We start from the raw sequence: 19,341 nt of genomic DNA on the forward strand, positions 1-19,341 counted from the left end.
TTCAATTTCTCAGAGATTATTTCCCCCACTTTGTCCTCAGCCTTTGTCCAGGTCTCGTGGATATTTTGCAATTCCATCCTCAACCATGTTCTTCCTCCTTGATTGTACCTCAAGTCTGATTTTTCCATCATAGTTATCATGGATTCACACAAAACTGATGTCCTCTCTCAATGACTTCCAGATTGTTGTCATCTTGCTATTCTCCTGTTTCACCTCATCGAGCTGACCCAGGGAGAACTGCAAACTGTTCTTCACGTCCTGAATCTCTCTGGTCAGGTTGTCCATTAGTTGAATCGACCAGTATTTAGACAAAACACAAAACACAAAGCTATTTTCTTGTTGTTGTAACAACTGTTTGTAGAACTATTTTTATTTGTTTAAAAGATCCTTTACCTGTGATAGAGAGACACCACTGTCCTCAACGGTACTCCTGCCTGCTTTGGTCTTTGTCATGGTAGCTAGCAACGTAGGTTACGAGGTTACTCCTTGCAGTTCCAGACAGGGCAGGTCACAGGGAAGACCTGACAAAATTCACATAGAAATGTGAGTTATAGATGTGTCATTCGCATTGTGCTGAATGTGTCAGTGTGTAGTTCATACATACATAATTTGTGAGCAGAATTACTCTTACCTCAATTAGCCACGAAATCCCTAGTTTGAAAGCAACTGTTTACTGGAAGCTGTGCAGTGCCATTTTCCCCCCACGTGGACCAGCACCTAGCAATTAGAGTTTTAGCCAATGAGCTTCAGCCCCTCGCCATTTGAGTGACAGCTAGCAAGATGCACACACAGCAGAGCGAGACAGACCACTTTTGGCTCTTGAGCGCTACTTTCAGAACTACTACTTTAATCCCGAACATTACACATTTTCTTGGATATGGCTCAATATTGATCTATCTATATATATTGATCTCTCTCATTCATTTCCAGCATAATAATAATAAGGTCCAGTGAATTGACTAGTGGAAAAGGTAAGTCCTATATACAGTAGAACAATGTTATCTTTTCTGTCTAATTTAAATTATTCACATGGTAATTTGGTGTCGGAGCATAACATGATGCCTTTCTGGGCAGCAGTAATTTGCATGGCTCTCACATTAAACAACTTCAGAGACAATTGCACTGAGTGGAGACCATTTAATATGTTCTACCACTTATCCCCGGGTGTGTGTCTAATAGAATTGTCCTGCAGTGTCGTTGAAGCCACCCTAGCGTTTTCTATTCAGCTGGAGTTCCACATAGGTAAATGTCACCTGCTGTGATGTCTCGCCAACGCACCGTGAGGCCCATTATCCCACATTAACGGAAGCCCGCTGTCGCCCTGGGTCTGTGTCACACGGAGCGACCTGGAGAGAGAGAGAGAGAGAGAGAGAGAGAGAGAGAGCCCAGCCAGGCTTCAGCAGTCAACCTGAGTCATTGGCCAGGTAAGTAGAAAGGACAGTTGTTGATTTTACTCTCCTCTAACCTTCTCTATTCCCAAGTTAATATAGTAATGTCTGCTCTTGGTTTGTCTGTAATCATTATTCATCAGTATTGATTCCTTGTTGCCATCCCTCTAGAAATATTCAACTCTGTAGTCTGCATCATAATCATTCTTCTAAAATGTGGTCAGCTAGTTCCAAACAGACAGTACACATCATCTAAAGATATGACAACCTGTTTGAAGATGGGACAATACAGTAACACACGACTATGATGAGGGAGAGTGGTGCACACTCAACTTTATTGATGTACAGTTTAGTAAATAACCTTTTTCAGAAACACCATTCAAGAAAAAACTTTCCTCATATTATGTCAGAAGTGCAAGGACCAATAACTGCTCTATACTATTATGTGTTATGAGAAGGGCTCTGTGTTTTCGGCTATAATGTCACATGACCTAGATTTTAATCTTTTATTTTAAAGATGCAATATGTTTTGGGGCGACCTGACAAACTTCACATAGAAATGTGAGTTATACATCTGTCATTTTCATTGAAAGGAAGTCTAAGAAGCGGTAGATATGGTCTATGTACGCTATTTCTATGCTTCCCGTTTTAAAGTTGATTTTTTTTTTGTCTTTTACTTTTGACTTCAAACAGCTGAAAATACAATATTTTTAGTTATGGAAAATATATTTCAAAGCAGTTTAGATGGTACAATGATTCTCAACACTATACTTGCTTGTTTGTCACTTAATAGGAAATTAGGCAAACAATTAATAATTTTGTAACCAGGAAATGGCAGAGTGATTTCTGCATAATTCATCTTTAAGCCTTTTACAGAAATTTGAATTTCACAAAAAAATGAAAGCAATTGTCTAAAGAATGTGCTGGACCATCTGACATATAACGAAAAGGGGACCGTTTGTTGAAAAAGCTTTAAATAAAGGTTCAAATCTAGGTCATGTGACATGATTTGCCATAAGAGCGGATAAGAGCGTCTGCTAAATGACTTAAATGTAAAATGTAAATGTAAAAACACAGGGCCCTAGTTATAAAGATCTACTTCATAGTTGAAATACTGTATAGTATACAATGTCAACTGTAATACGTACTGCCCAAAGAGGGCACTGCAGTGTGGAAGTGAGGGGATGCATTCAACAGTCCTCAGAGGAATCTTTAGAAGTAGAAATCTCTGTTTTAGAAACATGTCATCTGCCTTCATTACAATAAACATTTCATTACAGTTAAATTTACAAAACGTACACTCCAACTGTAAAACCGAATCGAACTGGAAAATGCATCTGTAATATAAACAGATGTAGGCCTTATATGGTGTGTGTGTGTGTGTGTGTGTGTGTGTGTGTGTGTGTGTGTGTGTGTGTGTGTGTGTGTGTGTGTGTGTGTGTGTGTGTGTGTGTGTGTGTGTGTGTGTGTGTGTGTGTGTGTGTGTGTTGCCTAATAAACACAATAATTGCTGCTTGTCGACACAGTGAGGAACTGCAGTACAATTGTATAAAACTGCTCTAATCAACCTTTTTCTTAAACTTTTTTTTTCACCACACCTTAACTATAAGGCCCAGAATATTGCACATACAAATCCATGGAATGTTGCTCCATTGCAAGGTTGTACAAATGCAAAGTCAGAATTGTCTCATAAAATTTGGTCCACCTTTTTACATCATTGTTCTGTGCCTTGAGTAAAAACCCATTATAATCTCCAGGATGTGTTAGCTCACAGGAACACATTGAAAACATACATCTGTTACTCACCAATTGTTCAATTGTTAATCCTAAACATGTGCATTAGTCTTTTTGATTTTGCATGAACACCTATATATTTTCCCTGAAAGAACACCAACACCATCAACATCCCTGTGCCTCTCCTCCATGTATAGTCCCATAAGATACATTAGTCTCACTGTGCTGTTCTAGCGTTTCTCATTTAGAGAAATGATAGAGAAAGAGAGAGAGAGCTGAGAGTTCCATAGGTAAAACCTGCAGGGCAGAGCGACTACCCTGACTGCATGCCAATGTCCTCATGCCTGATGACCTTGTATGTTATCCAATAGAAGATGTTGAAGAGGAGGAAGGCCATAGGGAAGGCTGCTCGGGACACAGTGTCAATCCTCTTGGCCCTGTCCACAAACCTCTTCCTTATCACCTCTTTTTCTTTAGAGGTAGGTGGTGCTGGGCCGGGGTTTGGGTCAGCGTTTTTAACAGCTGACCCATCCTTCAGACAATGAGTCATGCCGTAACCCGAGTAATTGAAGCCATCCCTCATGTCGTCATCCTGGTGAAACAAAACAAAGACGGACCCACAGTGAGTTTGCTTCTGTTCAATGGAGAGAAAGACTTTCAGACACACCCCCATGTGCACACACACTATGGTATTGTAGTGTATGGCCAGTAGCCATGTTCTTGCCTCCTTTTCTTGGCCTGTGACTCAGGTGTTCTATCCTTTACCTGAGGATGCCTCCAGGCGACATCTACAGCGGCTTCATCAACACAGGGGACACAGCTGAATGTCTCCCAGATATTACACCCTCCGTTCCTCCGCTGCAGCAACAACAAGCTGACACACCTAGATAGCCTCAGATGACCTGACACACATTTCCTTAAAAATGGCCAACTTAATATCCGTCTCTGACTGCCCTACACTGCTCATATGTTCAGTCATGAGGCTGATTTGGTCTAACAGTTTTTGCCACCACCTTTGGTGCATGTAAGTCTCTTTGAGTGTGGGATCGGTCGAATCCCAGTCCCATATCGCATTTTCAACACATTTTCTCCATCTTTCCTGTTTTTCGACTCTCTTCTATAGCAATGAACAATTACTAGAGTGGAACTCCCACTCTTTAAAAATGGTTCAGTCATGAGCACAGGAATCTGCTGAGGGGAGGACAGCTCATAATAATAGCCGGAACAGAGCAAATTGAATGTATTTGATACCATTCCACTTATTCTCACGAGCCCGTCCTCCCCAATGCAGATGCCACAAACCACCTGTGGTCATGAGTCTGGGCTTTGCAGTGACTGTTTTATAGGGAATTATACTCAAGCCTAGAGTGTTTATTTACCCTGTGAGTCCGCCTCTGTCTTCGCCTCAAGCGAAGGAACTCCTTCTGTTGCCTGGAGACAAAGTTAACCCCAGCGTATTCCAGTAGGGCAGCAAATACAAACAGAAGACACACGGCCATCCAGATATCAATGGCCTTCACATAGGAGACCTGTGACAAGAACCAAACAAACAGTAATTTACTGGGAATGAATAATCCTTTCATGTGCTGCCTTCACAATGCCTCGTTCAATTAACATTTCAATGGGAATATAATATTCTCTCAATGACATCCCTTTTTATGTTAATCAGAGTTGCTGTAAATTCTAAATACCATAATTAAGGGGGTGGTATTTGCTAACGAGTGCTTTAAACTCTCAAAACTCATGTTGATATCAGCGATTTTCAGCGATAGCGTGGAAGGAAATAATTGTCGCTTTAATTACCAAAGTAACACAATGGAAACAGTAGCAGCTCGACTGGAGCCTTTATCGGTCTATTTGATCTATGTCCATGCCGGAGATGAGATGAAGGCTAGACTCTAAAGGAGGCCCTCTTATTCCTCATACAGTGACCTCGTTTATGTCTCGAAATGACAGGTCATTTGCATGGAGAGAAAACAACTTTACTTTGTCGAGTGCTCTTAAGGTATATTGAGCTCTTGTTGTTCTGAGTTGGGCCTCTCAAAAACCTCTCTCTAAATATTTATTAGAGTGTGTCTCTTTCATGTGGGCCTCTGATGTGGTCATGGGCCAAAGTGTGAGAGAATGGTTGATTTTCAAGAGATGACTCACGCTGAAGCACTCTTGCAAGCGTAAGTGTGAATACTAATTTTGTATATTTGACCATGTGCAGTTGTAGTGTATCCACTGCTATTTGATTTAGTAACATTATATCACTTCCTAAATCAATGTTGTAATTGTAATTTCTAACATAAATTGTGATAATGTTATGTTAAATAGTATTCTCTGTTTTTTACAACTTATTGATTAAAAATGAAATACTTTACATTGTTATTCTCTTGATATACTGTAAATTCATTGATTGTTATTTATCCATAGGATACTTACATCTGAGTCAAAATTCAGGTATGCACAGACTTCAATCATAGGCATATTTACATTTCATGAACAGTATCTGATTACAGTATGTATGACTTCTAACATGGGTGGAAAATGAAAGGTTGATTGATCTGAACCAACCTTTCCAACCATTGACCCTCCTCCATCAGATTGTCCGCTCATCCTGTTACTGCTTGGATTAACAGGCTTACCTTAGGAAGGGAGGCTCGGGAGCCGGAGCTCTGGGTTGTCATGGTGAGCACGGTGGTGATGCCCAGTGCCACCCTGGCAGGCGCGGCGTCCATGTTGATCCAGAAGGAGACCCAGGACAGGATGACGATGAGGAGGCTGGGGATGTACATCTGGATCAGGTAGTAACCCATCTGTCTCTCCAAGTGGAACTTCACCTCAATGCAGGTGAATTTACCTGGAGAACAAAACACACTGACACCTCAGATCAGGGACGGTGTGATGAGAGATGTGGTGTGTGTGTGTCCATATGTGAGTGGTTGTGTGTGTGTTTGTGTGTGTGTCTGTGTGGCTCTCTGACCAGTGTTGTAGCTTTTGGTACAGTAGCCAAGCTCCTTCTCATCTCTCATGATGAACTGGGGGAGGGTCAACCCAGCGGCCACCTGTACAGGATTTTTGTCCTTGCTCTCCCACTCAAAGATCAAATCATTCATGGTGTAGCCAACTGAGGAATGAATGAACACAGCAAATATGTTTGATATGATATTGCATTTTCACAAACCATATTGCATGTGCTTTACCATGTGAGTTGTAAGGAGCAGACACTTACAGCTCTCCAGTTGCATGGTACAGATCTGCATGTCCATGGGAAAGTTCTTCAGATCCATTGGGCAAGATAGAATGAGAGTCAACCTTTGAGGAAGAGGTGTAAAAGTCATGAAACAACTGTGGAAGCATTATTTGTGAATGTACAAATAAAGCCTACAGTAATGTACTGTTAAACCAAAGATTCTTAGGAATGTAAGGTAACATACTGTACCCTTTTTTACAGTAACTTACAGGTAACTGGCCACCAGCAAGTTACTGTAAAAACGACAGGATTTATTTGTCAGTGTAGTTATTAGAGTAGCATGCTCTATACCTCACTCAACAGATACATTTACTGCTCAATAAAAAATTCTTACACAGAACCCAAATCTTTTCTGCATTTTTTCTAATTGTTTACTGCTTCAAGTGAGACTAAAATACAAGCTCCCTACAATGTATACCTACTGTGTGACTGTATAAAGTACAGTTGAAGTCAGAAGTTTACATTTGCATTTGTTTGTGAGTATGTAAGTGCAGGAGTCTGCGTGTTTGTGTTAGAAACACAAGCATTTCAGCTGTGACATCAGATAATCTGAGTACACAACCAATGAACTTTTATTTAATACTGAACATTTCTTATAATTTTGCAGACACTCTTATCCAGAGGGACTTACAGTAGTGAGTGGATAATTATTTTTACTTTTTTGGGGGAATGTGAATCAAACTCATAACTCTGGCATTGCAAGCGCCATGCTCTATCAACTGAGCCACACAAGACCCATATCTCGGATCTTGTCAATATCAGATTGTTTACAATTTACTAAGGAATAAAATCATAATAGTCGTCATCACAGCAGTGTATTTAAGTATACAGTATATTATACTTTTATGTTTCTACTTTAAACAGATTTTCATTATGTTCAGTTGAAGTCAGAAGTTTACATACGTACACCTTAGCCAAATACATTCAAACTCAGTTTTTCACAATTCCTGACATTTAATCCTAGTAAATTTAATCCTAGTAAATTCCCTGTTTTAGGTCAGTTAGGACATTCATCACATTCCCAGTGGGTCAGAAGTTTACATACACTCAATTAGTATTTAGTAGCATTGCCTTTAAGTTGCTTAACTTGGGTCAAACGTTTCGGGTAGCTTTCCACAAGCTTCCCACAATAAGTTGGGGGAATTTTGGCCCATTCCTCCTGACAGAGCTGGTGTAACGGAGTGAGGTTTGTAGGCCTCCTTGCTCACACACTCTTTTTCAGTTCTGCCCACACATTTTCTATAGGATTGAGTTCAGGGCTTTGTGATGGCCACTCCAATACCTTGATTTTGTTGTCCTTAAGCCATTTTGCCACAACTTTGGAAGTATGCTTGGGGTCATTGTCTATTTGGAAGACCCATTTGCGACCAAGCTTTAACTTCATGACTGATGTTGCTTCAATATATCCACATAATTTTCCTCCCTCATGTTGCAATCTATTTTGTGAAGTGCACCAGTCCCCACTGCAGCAAAGCACCCCCACAACATGATGTTGCCACCCCCGTGCTTCACGGCTGGGATGGTGTTCTTTGGCTTGCAAGCCTCACCCTTTTTCCTCCAAACATAATGATGGTGATTATGGCCAAACAGTTCTATTTTTGTTTCATCAGACCAGAGGACATTATCCAAAAAGTAAGATCTTTGTCCCATGTGCAGTTGCAATCCGTAGTCTGGCTCTTTTATAGCGGTTTTTGAGCAGTGGCTTCTTCCTTACTGAGCAGCCTTTCAGGTTATGTCGATATAGGACAAATTTTACTGTGGATATAGATACATTGTACCGGTTTACACAAGCATCTTCACAAGGTCCTTCACTGTTGTTCTGGGATTGATTTTCGCACCAAAGTACGTTCACCTCTAGGAGACAGAACCCATCTCCTTCCTGAGCGGTATGACGGCTGCGTGGTCCCATGGTGTTTATACTTGCATACTATTGTTTGTACAGATGAACGTGGTACCTTCAGGCGTTTGGAATTTGCTCCCAAGGATGAACCAGACTTGTGGAGGTCTACAATGTTTTTTCTGAGGTCTTGACTGATTTCTTTTGATTTTCCCATGATGTCAAGCAGAGAGGCACTGAGTTTGAAGGTAGGCCCTGAAATACATCCACAGATACACCTCCAATTGACTCAAATGATGCCAATAAGCCTATCAGAAGCTTCCAAAGCCATTACATAATTTTCTGGAATTTTCCAAGCTGTTTAAAGGCACAGTCAACTTAGTGTATGTACAATTCTGACCTGCTGGAATTGTGATACAGTGAATTATAAGTGAAATAATCTGTCTGCAAACAACTGCTGAAAAAAGTACTTGTGTCATGCACAAAGTAGATGTTCTAACCGACTTACCAAAACTATAGTTTGTTAACAAGACATTTGTGGAGTGGTTGTAAAACGAGTATGACTCCAACCTAAGTGTATGTAAACTGACTTCAACTGTATGTACTAAGCATATGCTCCTTGTCTGCAGCGAATGCTCTTTCTCCTTCCCCTCTGAGAGAGCCTCCTCCTCCCACACAGCATGTTCTTATCACACTTTTATTACTGGACCGTCTCTGAGATGTATTGTCATCAGCAGTCTGCTCCCTCTCTCATCTCTTCTCTCATGAATGGTGAGAGCGACTAACCACCTTTCTTTCATCTGTTCTCTCAGAATCCCCTTGCCTCCCTCCACACCTAGGCTCCACCACCTGAATCAGCTCTCCAAATGGACAACAAATTGAGCTGCATTATTCCGCTGCTTCGAGGCGTGAATCTAAGGAGGAGTGGTGTGACTGAAGTGATATTAAAATGAAATAAAGGTAATGTATTTTCATATCTTGAATCACAGATTTGTGCTCAAGTGTAGTAGTGGTTTTTGTAAGAGGGGGCAATTGGCAGGTAGCCTAACAGTTAAGAGTGTTGGGCCAGTAACTGAAAGGTTGCTGGTTCGAATTCCCGAGCCAAATAGATGAAACATGTTGATGTGTCCTTGAACAAGGCAATTAACCCTAATTGATCCTGTAAGTCGCTCTGGATAAGCGCGTCAGCTGAATGTCTAAAACGTAACCCGTCCCATCTACTACGAGGGGGCTGCATTCCATTCCAAGTGATTCCATCTTACTGATCCTGCACAACGCTAGGGATGAAGCATATTGACTTGGAGCTAATGCCCAAGGAAATGAATAGCCTACATGAGGGGGTTATTTCTATATGCCTTCCCTGAACATATTCTAAACATCTTTGGAGAAAAATTCCCTGTAGCCTTTGGATACTCTAGTGGTTTGTGTTTCTATGTACTCTTAATGAGATCATATTGCATCCAATTCCTCCAGGTGACTGAATATTTTATTGAGATGAATCCCATTAAACCTGAGAGGTAGTCTTGGATGTAGAAACTTCTTTCTTTCAAAAGTAATTACAAGTGCCGGAGGTAGAAGGGAATCTCTGACTCTGCTGACATTTCACTGGATTTGAATCTATTCTTTGTTTGGATGTTTCCAACAGGGAATGTTAAAACATGACCTCATTCGACATCCTTTAAACCTATTGTACTAATTTCCCCGAGAAATAGAGTTGAGTCCACCATTCAATGTACGCCCCACATCTGACCTGATACTGTACAGGACGGTCCCATCTTTGAAGACCCTCAGGAGCTTGTTGTCTGTGGTGACATCATGAAAGTTGGCGCCTTTCTCGTTGGCGAAGAACAGATCAGGTTTCCAAATAGAATCCAACATGGACGGATCCAGGTCCAGAGAGGAGTCTGGGTATTTGCTGTACGCCAACCGAGGGTCTCTCCACTTCTGTCGCAGGAAGATGTTCACTCTGTAATCCTTGGGGAAATAGTGAAATCAGCTTTAAACTGCTTTACTTTGACATATAAACTACTGTCTATCTCCGTTAAATATACAGTACGATCACTTTGGTGACCAGAATATATTGTGTCACACAGTCAGTGAAAACAAAAATAATTTCCCTGTAGACGTTTACATATTTAGAATGATAGAGCCACTAATACAAAACAACATATTCTCGTCAATATGTAGGCCAAGTGCCTGCCTCAGATATTTGGTTCTATCGTAGTGACATGCAGTATAACCTCAAGTCATTTGGCACTAAGTCACTAATAAAGCACCAATGATACAATAAATAATATTAAAACTAATAGTAATATTCTAATACAATTCTGACACTGACTGTGACACAATTGGATGTGGTGCCACAAAACTTTACCCAGAGAAATTGCTCCTTGTTTTTACACAGAATTGTAATATGATAAAAAATAGCAGGAATGAATGGATGCAATGCATGGATTTGAATGCATATTTGTATGCTTGTAAATCACCACACAATACCATATCTAAATCTAAATCTAATCTAAAATCCAAATTACAACTTAAGAGTTAAATGCGGCAATAAATACATATGTATTGAAAGGAGCAATCTAATAAAATTGAATTCATAAATCTAATTTAGTTACTTGATCTCTATAAACAGTTTCCTCATTAATTGTTATTGCTAAATGGTCGTTATAGGAGATAGATGATGTTTGTGTGAATAGTAGAACAAGAAACTCCATTGACGTTTGAAGATGTAGTTAGTAATGAATGAACAGATTGCATCGAATTAGATGCCTTTTCTCTCCCTCTTAGAACAGACCTATTCAGTAGGCAGCAGTGTATTGGTGGTCCCAGATGTGTATGTCTATGAGTGAAGAGTTATCGAACAACTGTGTGTTAAGTGTTAGAAACCCGGCTCGTCTGTTGATTAACTTTGGCAAATATTGTCTACCAAAAATTGCAATCATTCAATTGACAAAGTTCTAACTAATTATGAATGCATGAAGTAGTTGTTGAATAGGATCTCAATGTGGAGTCCAGCTTTGATATTGTTTACCCCTTGGGCAGTAGGATGTCTATGGGACATTACAACCGATCAACATGCTTAAATCTCAGGCCCTAAGACATCAAACCTACAGCTATTGGCTGCATTTAAAGTGAATTATGTGCTGGCATTCACTGTGTGAATTATTAAAACAGAACTAATCCAACACATGCACAATGGAGTGTCATGGGAATAGCAATACAATATTGCCTTGAGTATAATGTGAACGATATTTGATTCAATTGCGGTTCTCAGTGTCTGTGTGCTATTTCACCATGGAGCCACCAATAGATTATGGGGATGGGTCAAAGTGAATCATTTCACATGAGGAAGCAAAAGTTCAAAACATCCATAAACTAAAAGGAAAATGAACTCATGAACACTAAAGAAATTGGATGATTTCAATCTTAAACTCCAGAGGAGCATAAGAGCAAGGCTGTAGTTTAAGAGCATTTGGCCAGTAACCAAAAGGTTGCTGGTTTGAATCCCCGAGCCGACAAGGTGAAAAATATGCCGATGTGCCCTTTAGCAAAGCATTTAACCATAATTGCTCCTATAAGTCATTCTGGATAAGAGCGTCTACTAAATTACTAAAATGTCAAATGTAAATGTAGATAACATGGCCAAGCACAATGCTCCAACTCACCATTGTAGTTTCTGCTATAGAACCAAAGCTGTTGATAAATATGTTGCAGGTAACATTAACTGGGGGACCTGCAGGTTGGAGGATAGATAACACATTGATATGTTTGACAGAGAAGAGTTACGCAAGAACACTTAACATGCTGGTCTCTGTGACCGAGCCCAAACTGTTGATAAAAATATTGCATGTAATGTTTACAGGGGGACCTGTGAAATGGAATGAGAACGAGGTGACAAGAAAAAGTCAAGATGTTTTTTTGCACTTAATCATCATGTGCCATCTCCACTGGGTGGTTTAGCAAATAGAGATGAGGGAGTTTGAGGATGATAGCAATGCAATATCTGTTGGATGTACAGAATTCTGAGTGTAATTAGTTGTGAAAGCGAGCATGTGCTTTATTACCTATCTACCACCACAATATGGGCTGTATGTATATATGTCAACATACACAAGGCTGTTGTTCTCCTAATATGTTTTTATGTCAACATACACAAGGCCTGTTGTTCTCCTAGTATGTTTTTATGTCAACATACACAAGGCCTGTTGTTCTCCTAGTATGTTTTTATGTCAACATACACGAGGCCTGTTGTTCTCCTAATATGTTTTTATGTCAACATACACAAGGCCTGTTGTTCTCCTAGTATGTTTTTATGTCAACATACACAAGGCCTGTTGTTCTCCTAGTATGTTTTTATGTCAACATACACGAGGCCTGTTGTTCTCCTAGTATGTTTTTCTATCAATATAAACAGGGCCTGTTGTTCTCCTAGTATGTTTTTATGTCAACATACACGAGGCCTGTTGTTCTAGTATGTTTTTATGTCAACATACACGAGGCCTGTTGTTCTCCTAGTATGTTTTTCTGTCAATATAAACAGGGCCTGTTGTTCTCCGAGTATGTTTTTATGTCAACATACACAGGGCCTGTTGTTCTCCTAGTATGTTTTTATGTCAACATACACAAGGCCTGTTGTTCTCCTAGTATGTTTTTATGTCAACATACACGAGGCCTGTTGTTCTCCTAGTATGTTTTTCTGTCAACATACACGAGGCCTGTTGTTCTCCGTGTATGTTTTTCTGTCAATATAAACAGGGCCTGTTGTTCTCCGAGTATGTTTTTCTGTCAATATAAACAGGGCCTGTTGTTCTCCTAGTATGTTTTTCTGTCAATATAAACAGGGCCTGTTGTTCTCCGAGTATATTTTTCTGTCAATATAAACAGGGCCTGTTGTTCTCCGAGTATGTTTTTCTGTCAATATAAACAGGGCCTGTTGTTCTACTAGTATGTTTTTCTGTCAATATAAACAGGGCCTGTTGTTCTCCGAGTATGTTTTTCTGTCAATATAAACAGGGCCTGTTGTTCTCCTAGTATGTTTTTATGTCAACATACACACGGCCTGTTGTTCTCCTAGTATGTTTTTATGTCAACATACACGAGGCCTGTTGTTCTCCTAGTATGTTTTTATGTCAACATACACAAGGCTGTTGTTCTCCTAGTATGTTTTTATGTCAACATACACGAGGCCTGTTGTTCTCCTAGTATGTTTTTCTGTCAATATAAACAGGGCCTGTTGTTCTCCTAGTATGTTTTTCTGTCAACATACACGAGGCCTGTTGTTCTCCTAGTATGTTTTTCTGTCAATATAAACAGGGCCTGTTGTTCTCCTAGTATGTTTTTATGTCAACATACACGAGGCCTGTTGTTCTAGTATGTTTTTATGTCAACATACACGAGGCCTGTTGTTCTCCTAGTATGTTTTTCTGTCAATATAAACAGGGCCTGTTGTTCTCCGAGTATGTTTTTATGTCAACATACACAGGGCCTGTTGTTCTCCGAGTATGTTTTTCTGTCAATATAAACAGGGCCTGTTGTTCTCCTAGTATCTTTTTCTGTCAATATAAACAGGGCCTGTTGTTCTCCGAGTATGTTTTTCTGTCAATATAAACAGGGCCTGTTGTTCTCCGAGTATGTTTTTCTGTCAATATAAACAGGGCCTGTTGTTCTCCTAGTATGTTTTTCTGTCAATATAAAACAGGGCCTGTTGTTCTCCGAGTATGTTTTTCTGTCAATATAAACAGGGCCTGTTGTTCTCCTAGTATGTTTTTATGTCAACATACACGAGGCCTGTTGTTCTCCTAGTATGTTTTTCTGTCAACATGCACAAGTCCTGTTGTTCTCCGAGTATGTTTTTATGTCAACATAAACAGGGCCCGTTGGTCTCCTAAGCACCCCAGGCAAGTTAAAACAGCTGCACTAGTCATTGACTAATCTCATCACTAGCCGTTGGTCTCCTAAGCACCCCAGGCAAGTTAAAACAGCTGCACTAGTCATTGACTAATCTCATCACTAGCCGTTTGTCTTCAACAGCAGGCCTGGTCCAGTTATAGTTAGAAAGGTCAGGATCAACTCCAATATTCAACAAACAGTGGTATCGTTAATAAATGTTTACTTACTTTAATCAAAAGTATGTTGCCTGCTTCTGCTAACTGGTACTAGTCATTGACTAACTCAATGAGGATGACAAGGAATGTTTTACTTGATAGGGTTAAAAAACAGATAAACAAAAACACATGCTGAGACACACGGCAACACACACACACACACACACACACTGGCATTAGAAACAGTGGCACATCTTTCTTATGAAACAATCACGAACATGACAGTCAACGTAGTTTCACAGGCATTCTACCGCTATCTTTGAGGTCACAGAATGACTGAAAAACAGTTGACACTTTCTATCCAATACAGTAACACTGTCTTGAATAAAAACAACAATGTCAGCCAGAGAGAGGTCTCTGTGTTGTTAAGTGAAGTTTTGAGTTCATAGCCCTTCCCCTGTGTATTCCTCATCAATATTGCATGTGACGTGGTGGTATTAATATTCGCCTCAGTTTGTAGTCGGGCAACTGCATTTAAAGTCAGTAACAGAACAATGTAATGGAATAACTCCACACAACAACCTTGGCAGGCAAATGTAGGTCAAGCTCCAGCAGCACTGTGGGGTAGAGTTGTGACAGTATGGTTTGTAGGTGATAAATAACATCATCTATGTGTATGCTTGTATACTTTACCTGTGTGTATGTGTGTGTTTTGTGCTTGCTGCCTAATAAATGGAAGAATTGCTGCTTGTAGAAACAGTGAGGAACTGCAGTACAATTATATAAAACTGCTCTCATTAGACTGCCTCATTAGACTGGAATACTCTGTCGACCAGAAAATTGAACTCACCAATTTACCAGACAAGGTAAGATCACTTTCTTCATTCCAGTACTTTTAATTTCCTCTACTCACAACTCCAGCATTCTTCCATATACTGATAAAAATAGTTTCTGAATTTAAAAAAATTCATAAAACAGACAAGTCTTCCTCTGATCTTGAGTCCATTTCTGAGATCTTGTGTACACTTGTCTCCTATTCTCCCAGATGGAGTGGATAGATCTGGGCCAGTGTTTCTGGGTGAAGGCTGAGTCTTTACTGACCAATCTCAGACTGTGTTTCCTGTGCTACTCTCCTCACAGTGGCCTTCTCTCCAGCACGGTTCAATCACTAGTGTCCCATCCTGGGGTCTGCCTGCATGCCTGCATCCCTTTCTGGGGTATGCCGCTTCCTGCCCGCCCGCCCTGCCTGTCTCCATACCCACCTGCCAATCTGAGCCACACCAATGAGTTCCATTCCCTCTCCTTACTCAGATCCATCACAGTGACAGATGATGTCTCTCCCCCGCACCACAACACAACAATAGAGGAACTCAGCAGCCTGGCCAGAGGGACCCCATCCCTCATCTGTGGCTGTCACTGTGGCACCACTGTTGTTTTGGGCCCACATCTATACCTCATTATTGTTGTTGTTGGTGTCTTGAATACTGATGTTTAATATAGCTGTTGGACAATATAAATGACAATTGAAGAAATAGCTATATTGGGTGTTATAATGGGTGATAGTGCTATGGCTAATACCTAAATCAAAGTCCTCCTGACTTCATAGTCTAGAAAGGCTAGCTTGATGTTGTGGGCAGGATGCATTTATAATGAAGGGGGTGTGCTTTTTTACTTATTGGTTCTCCTCTTTGTTTTTTCATTAAAACACCCACATTGACAACCACACACAGCCCCCAATACAATTGTTGGATTTTAAAATCAAAAACATTGTGAGATCTCAACCCTCCAGGGAAGAAACAAACATTTGAAAGAACCAATCAGACCAGTGTGAGTCACGTGCGTCGCGTCAGCCAGGCTAGGGTGATGGTGGGCTGAGAATAAAAACGATCTATCTACTGCTCGGTTCTGCTATGAACCTTTCATGTTCCATATCGCGATCCCATAAATCCTACATGGATGATGATGTCACTGTCTACAGGCGTGATTGATAGCCATTCTTCTTTAAATCATTAAGGGGTGGGTTTTTTCAAAAGACAAGCACAAAATGCATTGTTCTCTATGTGCCTTATTGACTTGAGGGGGTGTTCAGTTGAGAATGTATACATCATTATGCATGGGGTGTCAGTACATTAGTAATATACACTGAGTATACCAAACATTAGGAACATCTTCCTAAAATTGAGTTGCACACCCTATTGCCCTCAGCCTCAATTCATTGGGGTATGGACTCTACAAGGTGTCGAAAGCGTTCCACATGGATGCTTCCCACCGTTGTTTCAAGTTGGCTGGATGTCCTTTGGGTGGTGGACCATTCTTGATACACACAGGAAACTGTTGAGCGTGAAAAACCCTGCAGCAAACCGGTGCGCCTGGCACCTACTACCATACCCCGCTCAAAGGCACTTCAATATTTTGTCTTGTCCATTCTTCCTCTGAATGGCACAAATACACAATCCATGTCTCAATTGTCTCAAGTTTAAAAAAGCCTTCTTTAACCTCTCCCCTTCATCTACACTGATTGGAGTGGATTTAACAAGAGAATCAATAAGGGAGCATAGCTTTCATCTGGATTCAACGGGTCAGTCTATGTCATTGAAAGAGCAGGTGTTCTTAATGTTTTATATACTCAGTGTAGATATGGGTGCGTACACTGATATCCCAGATGCATTTCAGGTGAAAATTTTCCAATCCACACTCAAATTCTAAGGAACAATTAAAAAGTTAAATATAAACCAACCTTTGAAGTTTGGACGTATTCGTGCATCATAACCAGATGTTCTACCCATTAATGAGTCCAGAAAGTCTGAGGGAGACAAGTTAGTAGTAGAGCCTGATCTGGACTCATGCTCCTTGGCATCCACCACCCTGTGACAAATAAAGGGAAAATAAAACACTTACTTGCTCAGTCAGAAATCAAAGTGTGGTGAAACCATTTCTACTTGATCTCAACCAAATAGGAAGCTCATCTGCATACTGATGTGTAGGCATGCAGAGAAACACAAATTAGATTCAAATTATATGATTAGGAAAGATTCCAATAGTGAAGGAACACCTTGGCAGACACGGTGTGCTTTAAGTTTATTACCACTGTATTGGAGAGTTGGCTTTGTGACTGTCCTCATTGTATACTAAGGCTATACGCACTTGTAAATACAATTACTTTGACACATAGGCTACAAGGGGATTTGACAGTGTTTTCAGTAGTGTACCAGGGGGTGGCCCAAGGTGAGTTAAAGATATTAAGACAGAGGGGCGCTGTTTGCCTCGCTCCGATGCTTTCTCTGGTGAAATAGATTCAGCCTCGTGCGAATTCAAGTGAAATTCACCAATGAGAATTCATTTATTTGCTTTATGATGACCTTTTTGGGGAAGCCTGGCTTCCCTTGGCATCCATGAATACACACCACTTTGTAGGCTGAATGTCATGACACATGGTGTTTGTAATAGATGTCCCTTTCTATTCAAATGACAGGTGCACTGTGCACTGTCTGGATGCTGGACATATTTTGGAATAGATGAACCTACGCAGGTAACCTACTTAACCTACTTTCTGAAGTGAATTGTTCAACAATCAGATGAGAATATCATGACTGGTTGTGTTCATGACACATTAAAAGGGAATACATTTTACTGTTAAATGACATGCCTACTAGGAGGTCTCCTTAAACAAAATAGAAATGCCTTGGAATGTCACAGTATAATTCACACTCTGGATGGCACTTTGTAGTGAATTTACTGCTTTATGCTAATACCCTTATATACAATCCTGACCTTGAATGCAAAGACTGTAACAAAATTTTCAGAATGGATTTATGATTCATTTGAACAGGGAAATGTACCAAACCTAAGCTAAAGAATTTAATGCATTGAACCATCATAATTATACTTTAAAAAAATACATGTTATGGCCCCCTTAAACTAGGTCTGTGCCCCACCTTGGCCACCCCATTCAAAATGTTCTGGACATGCCACTGGACGTTTTGACAACGCCCACAGACGTGAGTTAGAGGCAGTGATTAACTTGGCAAAATATCAGATATTACCCTGCGATATTGTCGGCTCCATATAGCCTACTAGGCTCAATGCTGATGTAAAAACATCTCTATTTTCAGTCAACTGACTGAATATTGAAGTTGAATGATTTCTACATTCCAATAATAACACTGGAACTTTAGGGTCCACGATGAAATATTGAGTCATTCGAATTAGGTTGAAACCCAGTATCCTAAACTTTGTTTTAATGGCAACGCACTTTGCCTTTTCAAACAATGAACATTACAGTTGAATGGGCTACATACAAATAAAGAAGAAAGTATCTCATTATATTTGAATAAACAAATAAACGTTACATGGCCAATAAAGTAGCCTAAGTATTCACTTACCTGCTGTTTAAACATGCACATAAAGCAGTCAAGACGTTGATAAAGGGGCAATTCATTCCTTTTGATTTTAGATTTCTTCACTTCTTTATTTCTTCCATATATGAATGTTGGTCAAACACACAATCCAAGCAGCAATATCGATTTCTTTCTGACCAAAGCGCAATTGGGTGTTCTCGTGAAACACAGAGAATACACATAAGGCATTCCAGTCCGTAGGATCATAGCTTAGTTTGAAAAAACACTGATTCCCAGGTGCGGTATTGTTGTTGATAATGTGTAAAGAATCATCAATTCTGAGTCATTGCCACCTAAAAATAACCTGTGGAAAAGACGTTGTGAGGTGAGAAATATCCACAAGACGCGGAATATAGAGCCTTCAGGAAGGCGTTCTCACTTTCATTCAAAAACTCAGTGAAAACAGATGGTCTCTAAAGTATACTATGGTCTCTAAAGTACAGTGGTGTTGAAGAAGAATATTTCCTTGGGTTGAAGACCGTCCGCTGCTGGAATGGGAGACGAGTGGACGTATCTTTAGATTCAGCACTTAGACAGCTCCCGGTCTATTTGCACGCAAGCGCACCATTAACAACTGGAGGACGTGGTTTTCCATATGTAATTTAAATGACTAAGATAGCCTTTAAAACACCTATTTCAAGCTAGTTATATATGCTCTAAACTCCTGTGTTTCGAGTAAGATTCCCCGTTATGAACT

General features: G+C 40.2%; 1 protein-coding gene across 1 annotated transcript; it reads right to left on the reverse strand.

Moving 5' to 3' along the window:
- Positions 1-1,693: 1,693 nt before the first annotated feature.
- LOC135519147 (glycine receptor subunit alpha-2-like) lies at positions 1,694-19,132 on the reverse strand. The gene is made up of 9 exons (XM_064944223.1): positions 18,630-19,132; positions 16,985-17,112; positions 11,869-11,936; positions 9,948-10,171; positions 6,340-6,422; positions 6,091-6,234; positions 5,753-5,967; positions 4,502-4,651; positions 1,694-3,714 (listed from the first exon to the last, which is right to left on the reverse strand). The coding sequence occupies exons 1-9, from the start codon at positions 18,683-18,685 to the stop codon at positions 3,436-3,438; spliced, it is 1,347 nt and encodes a 448-aa protein (XP_064800295.1). The 5' UTR covers positions 18,686-19,132; the 3' UTR covers positions 1,694-3,435.
- Positions 19,133-19,341: the final 209 nt, after the last annotated feature.

The sequence above is a fragment of the Oncorhynchus masou genome, chromosome 29 (genome assembly GCF_036934945.1).
Source record: "Oncorhynchus masou masou isolate Uvic2021 chromosome 29, UVic_Omas_1.1, whole genome shotgun sequence".
In the NCBI taxonomy this organism is placed as follows: domain Eukaryota; kingdom Metazoa; phylum Chordata; class Actinopteri; order Salmoniformes; family Salmonidae; genus Oncorhynchus; species Oncorhynchus masou.

Excerpts from the sequence above, each read along its gene's own strand:
- LOC135519147 (XM_064944223.1), bottom strand. The coding sequence starts at position 18,685 with ATGAATTGCCCCTTTATCAACGTCTTGACTGCTTTATGTGCATGTTTA. Across the intron at positions 11,937-16,984 it reads AATACGTCCAAACTTCAAAG|GTCCCCCAGTTAATGTTACC; the intron begins GTTGGTTTATAT and ends TCCAACCTGCAG. Across the intron at positions 3,715-4,501 it reads GACAGAGGCGGACTCACAGG|GATGACGACATGAGGGATGG; the intron begins GTAAATAAACAC and ends TTGTTTCACCAG.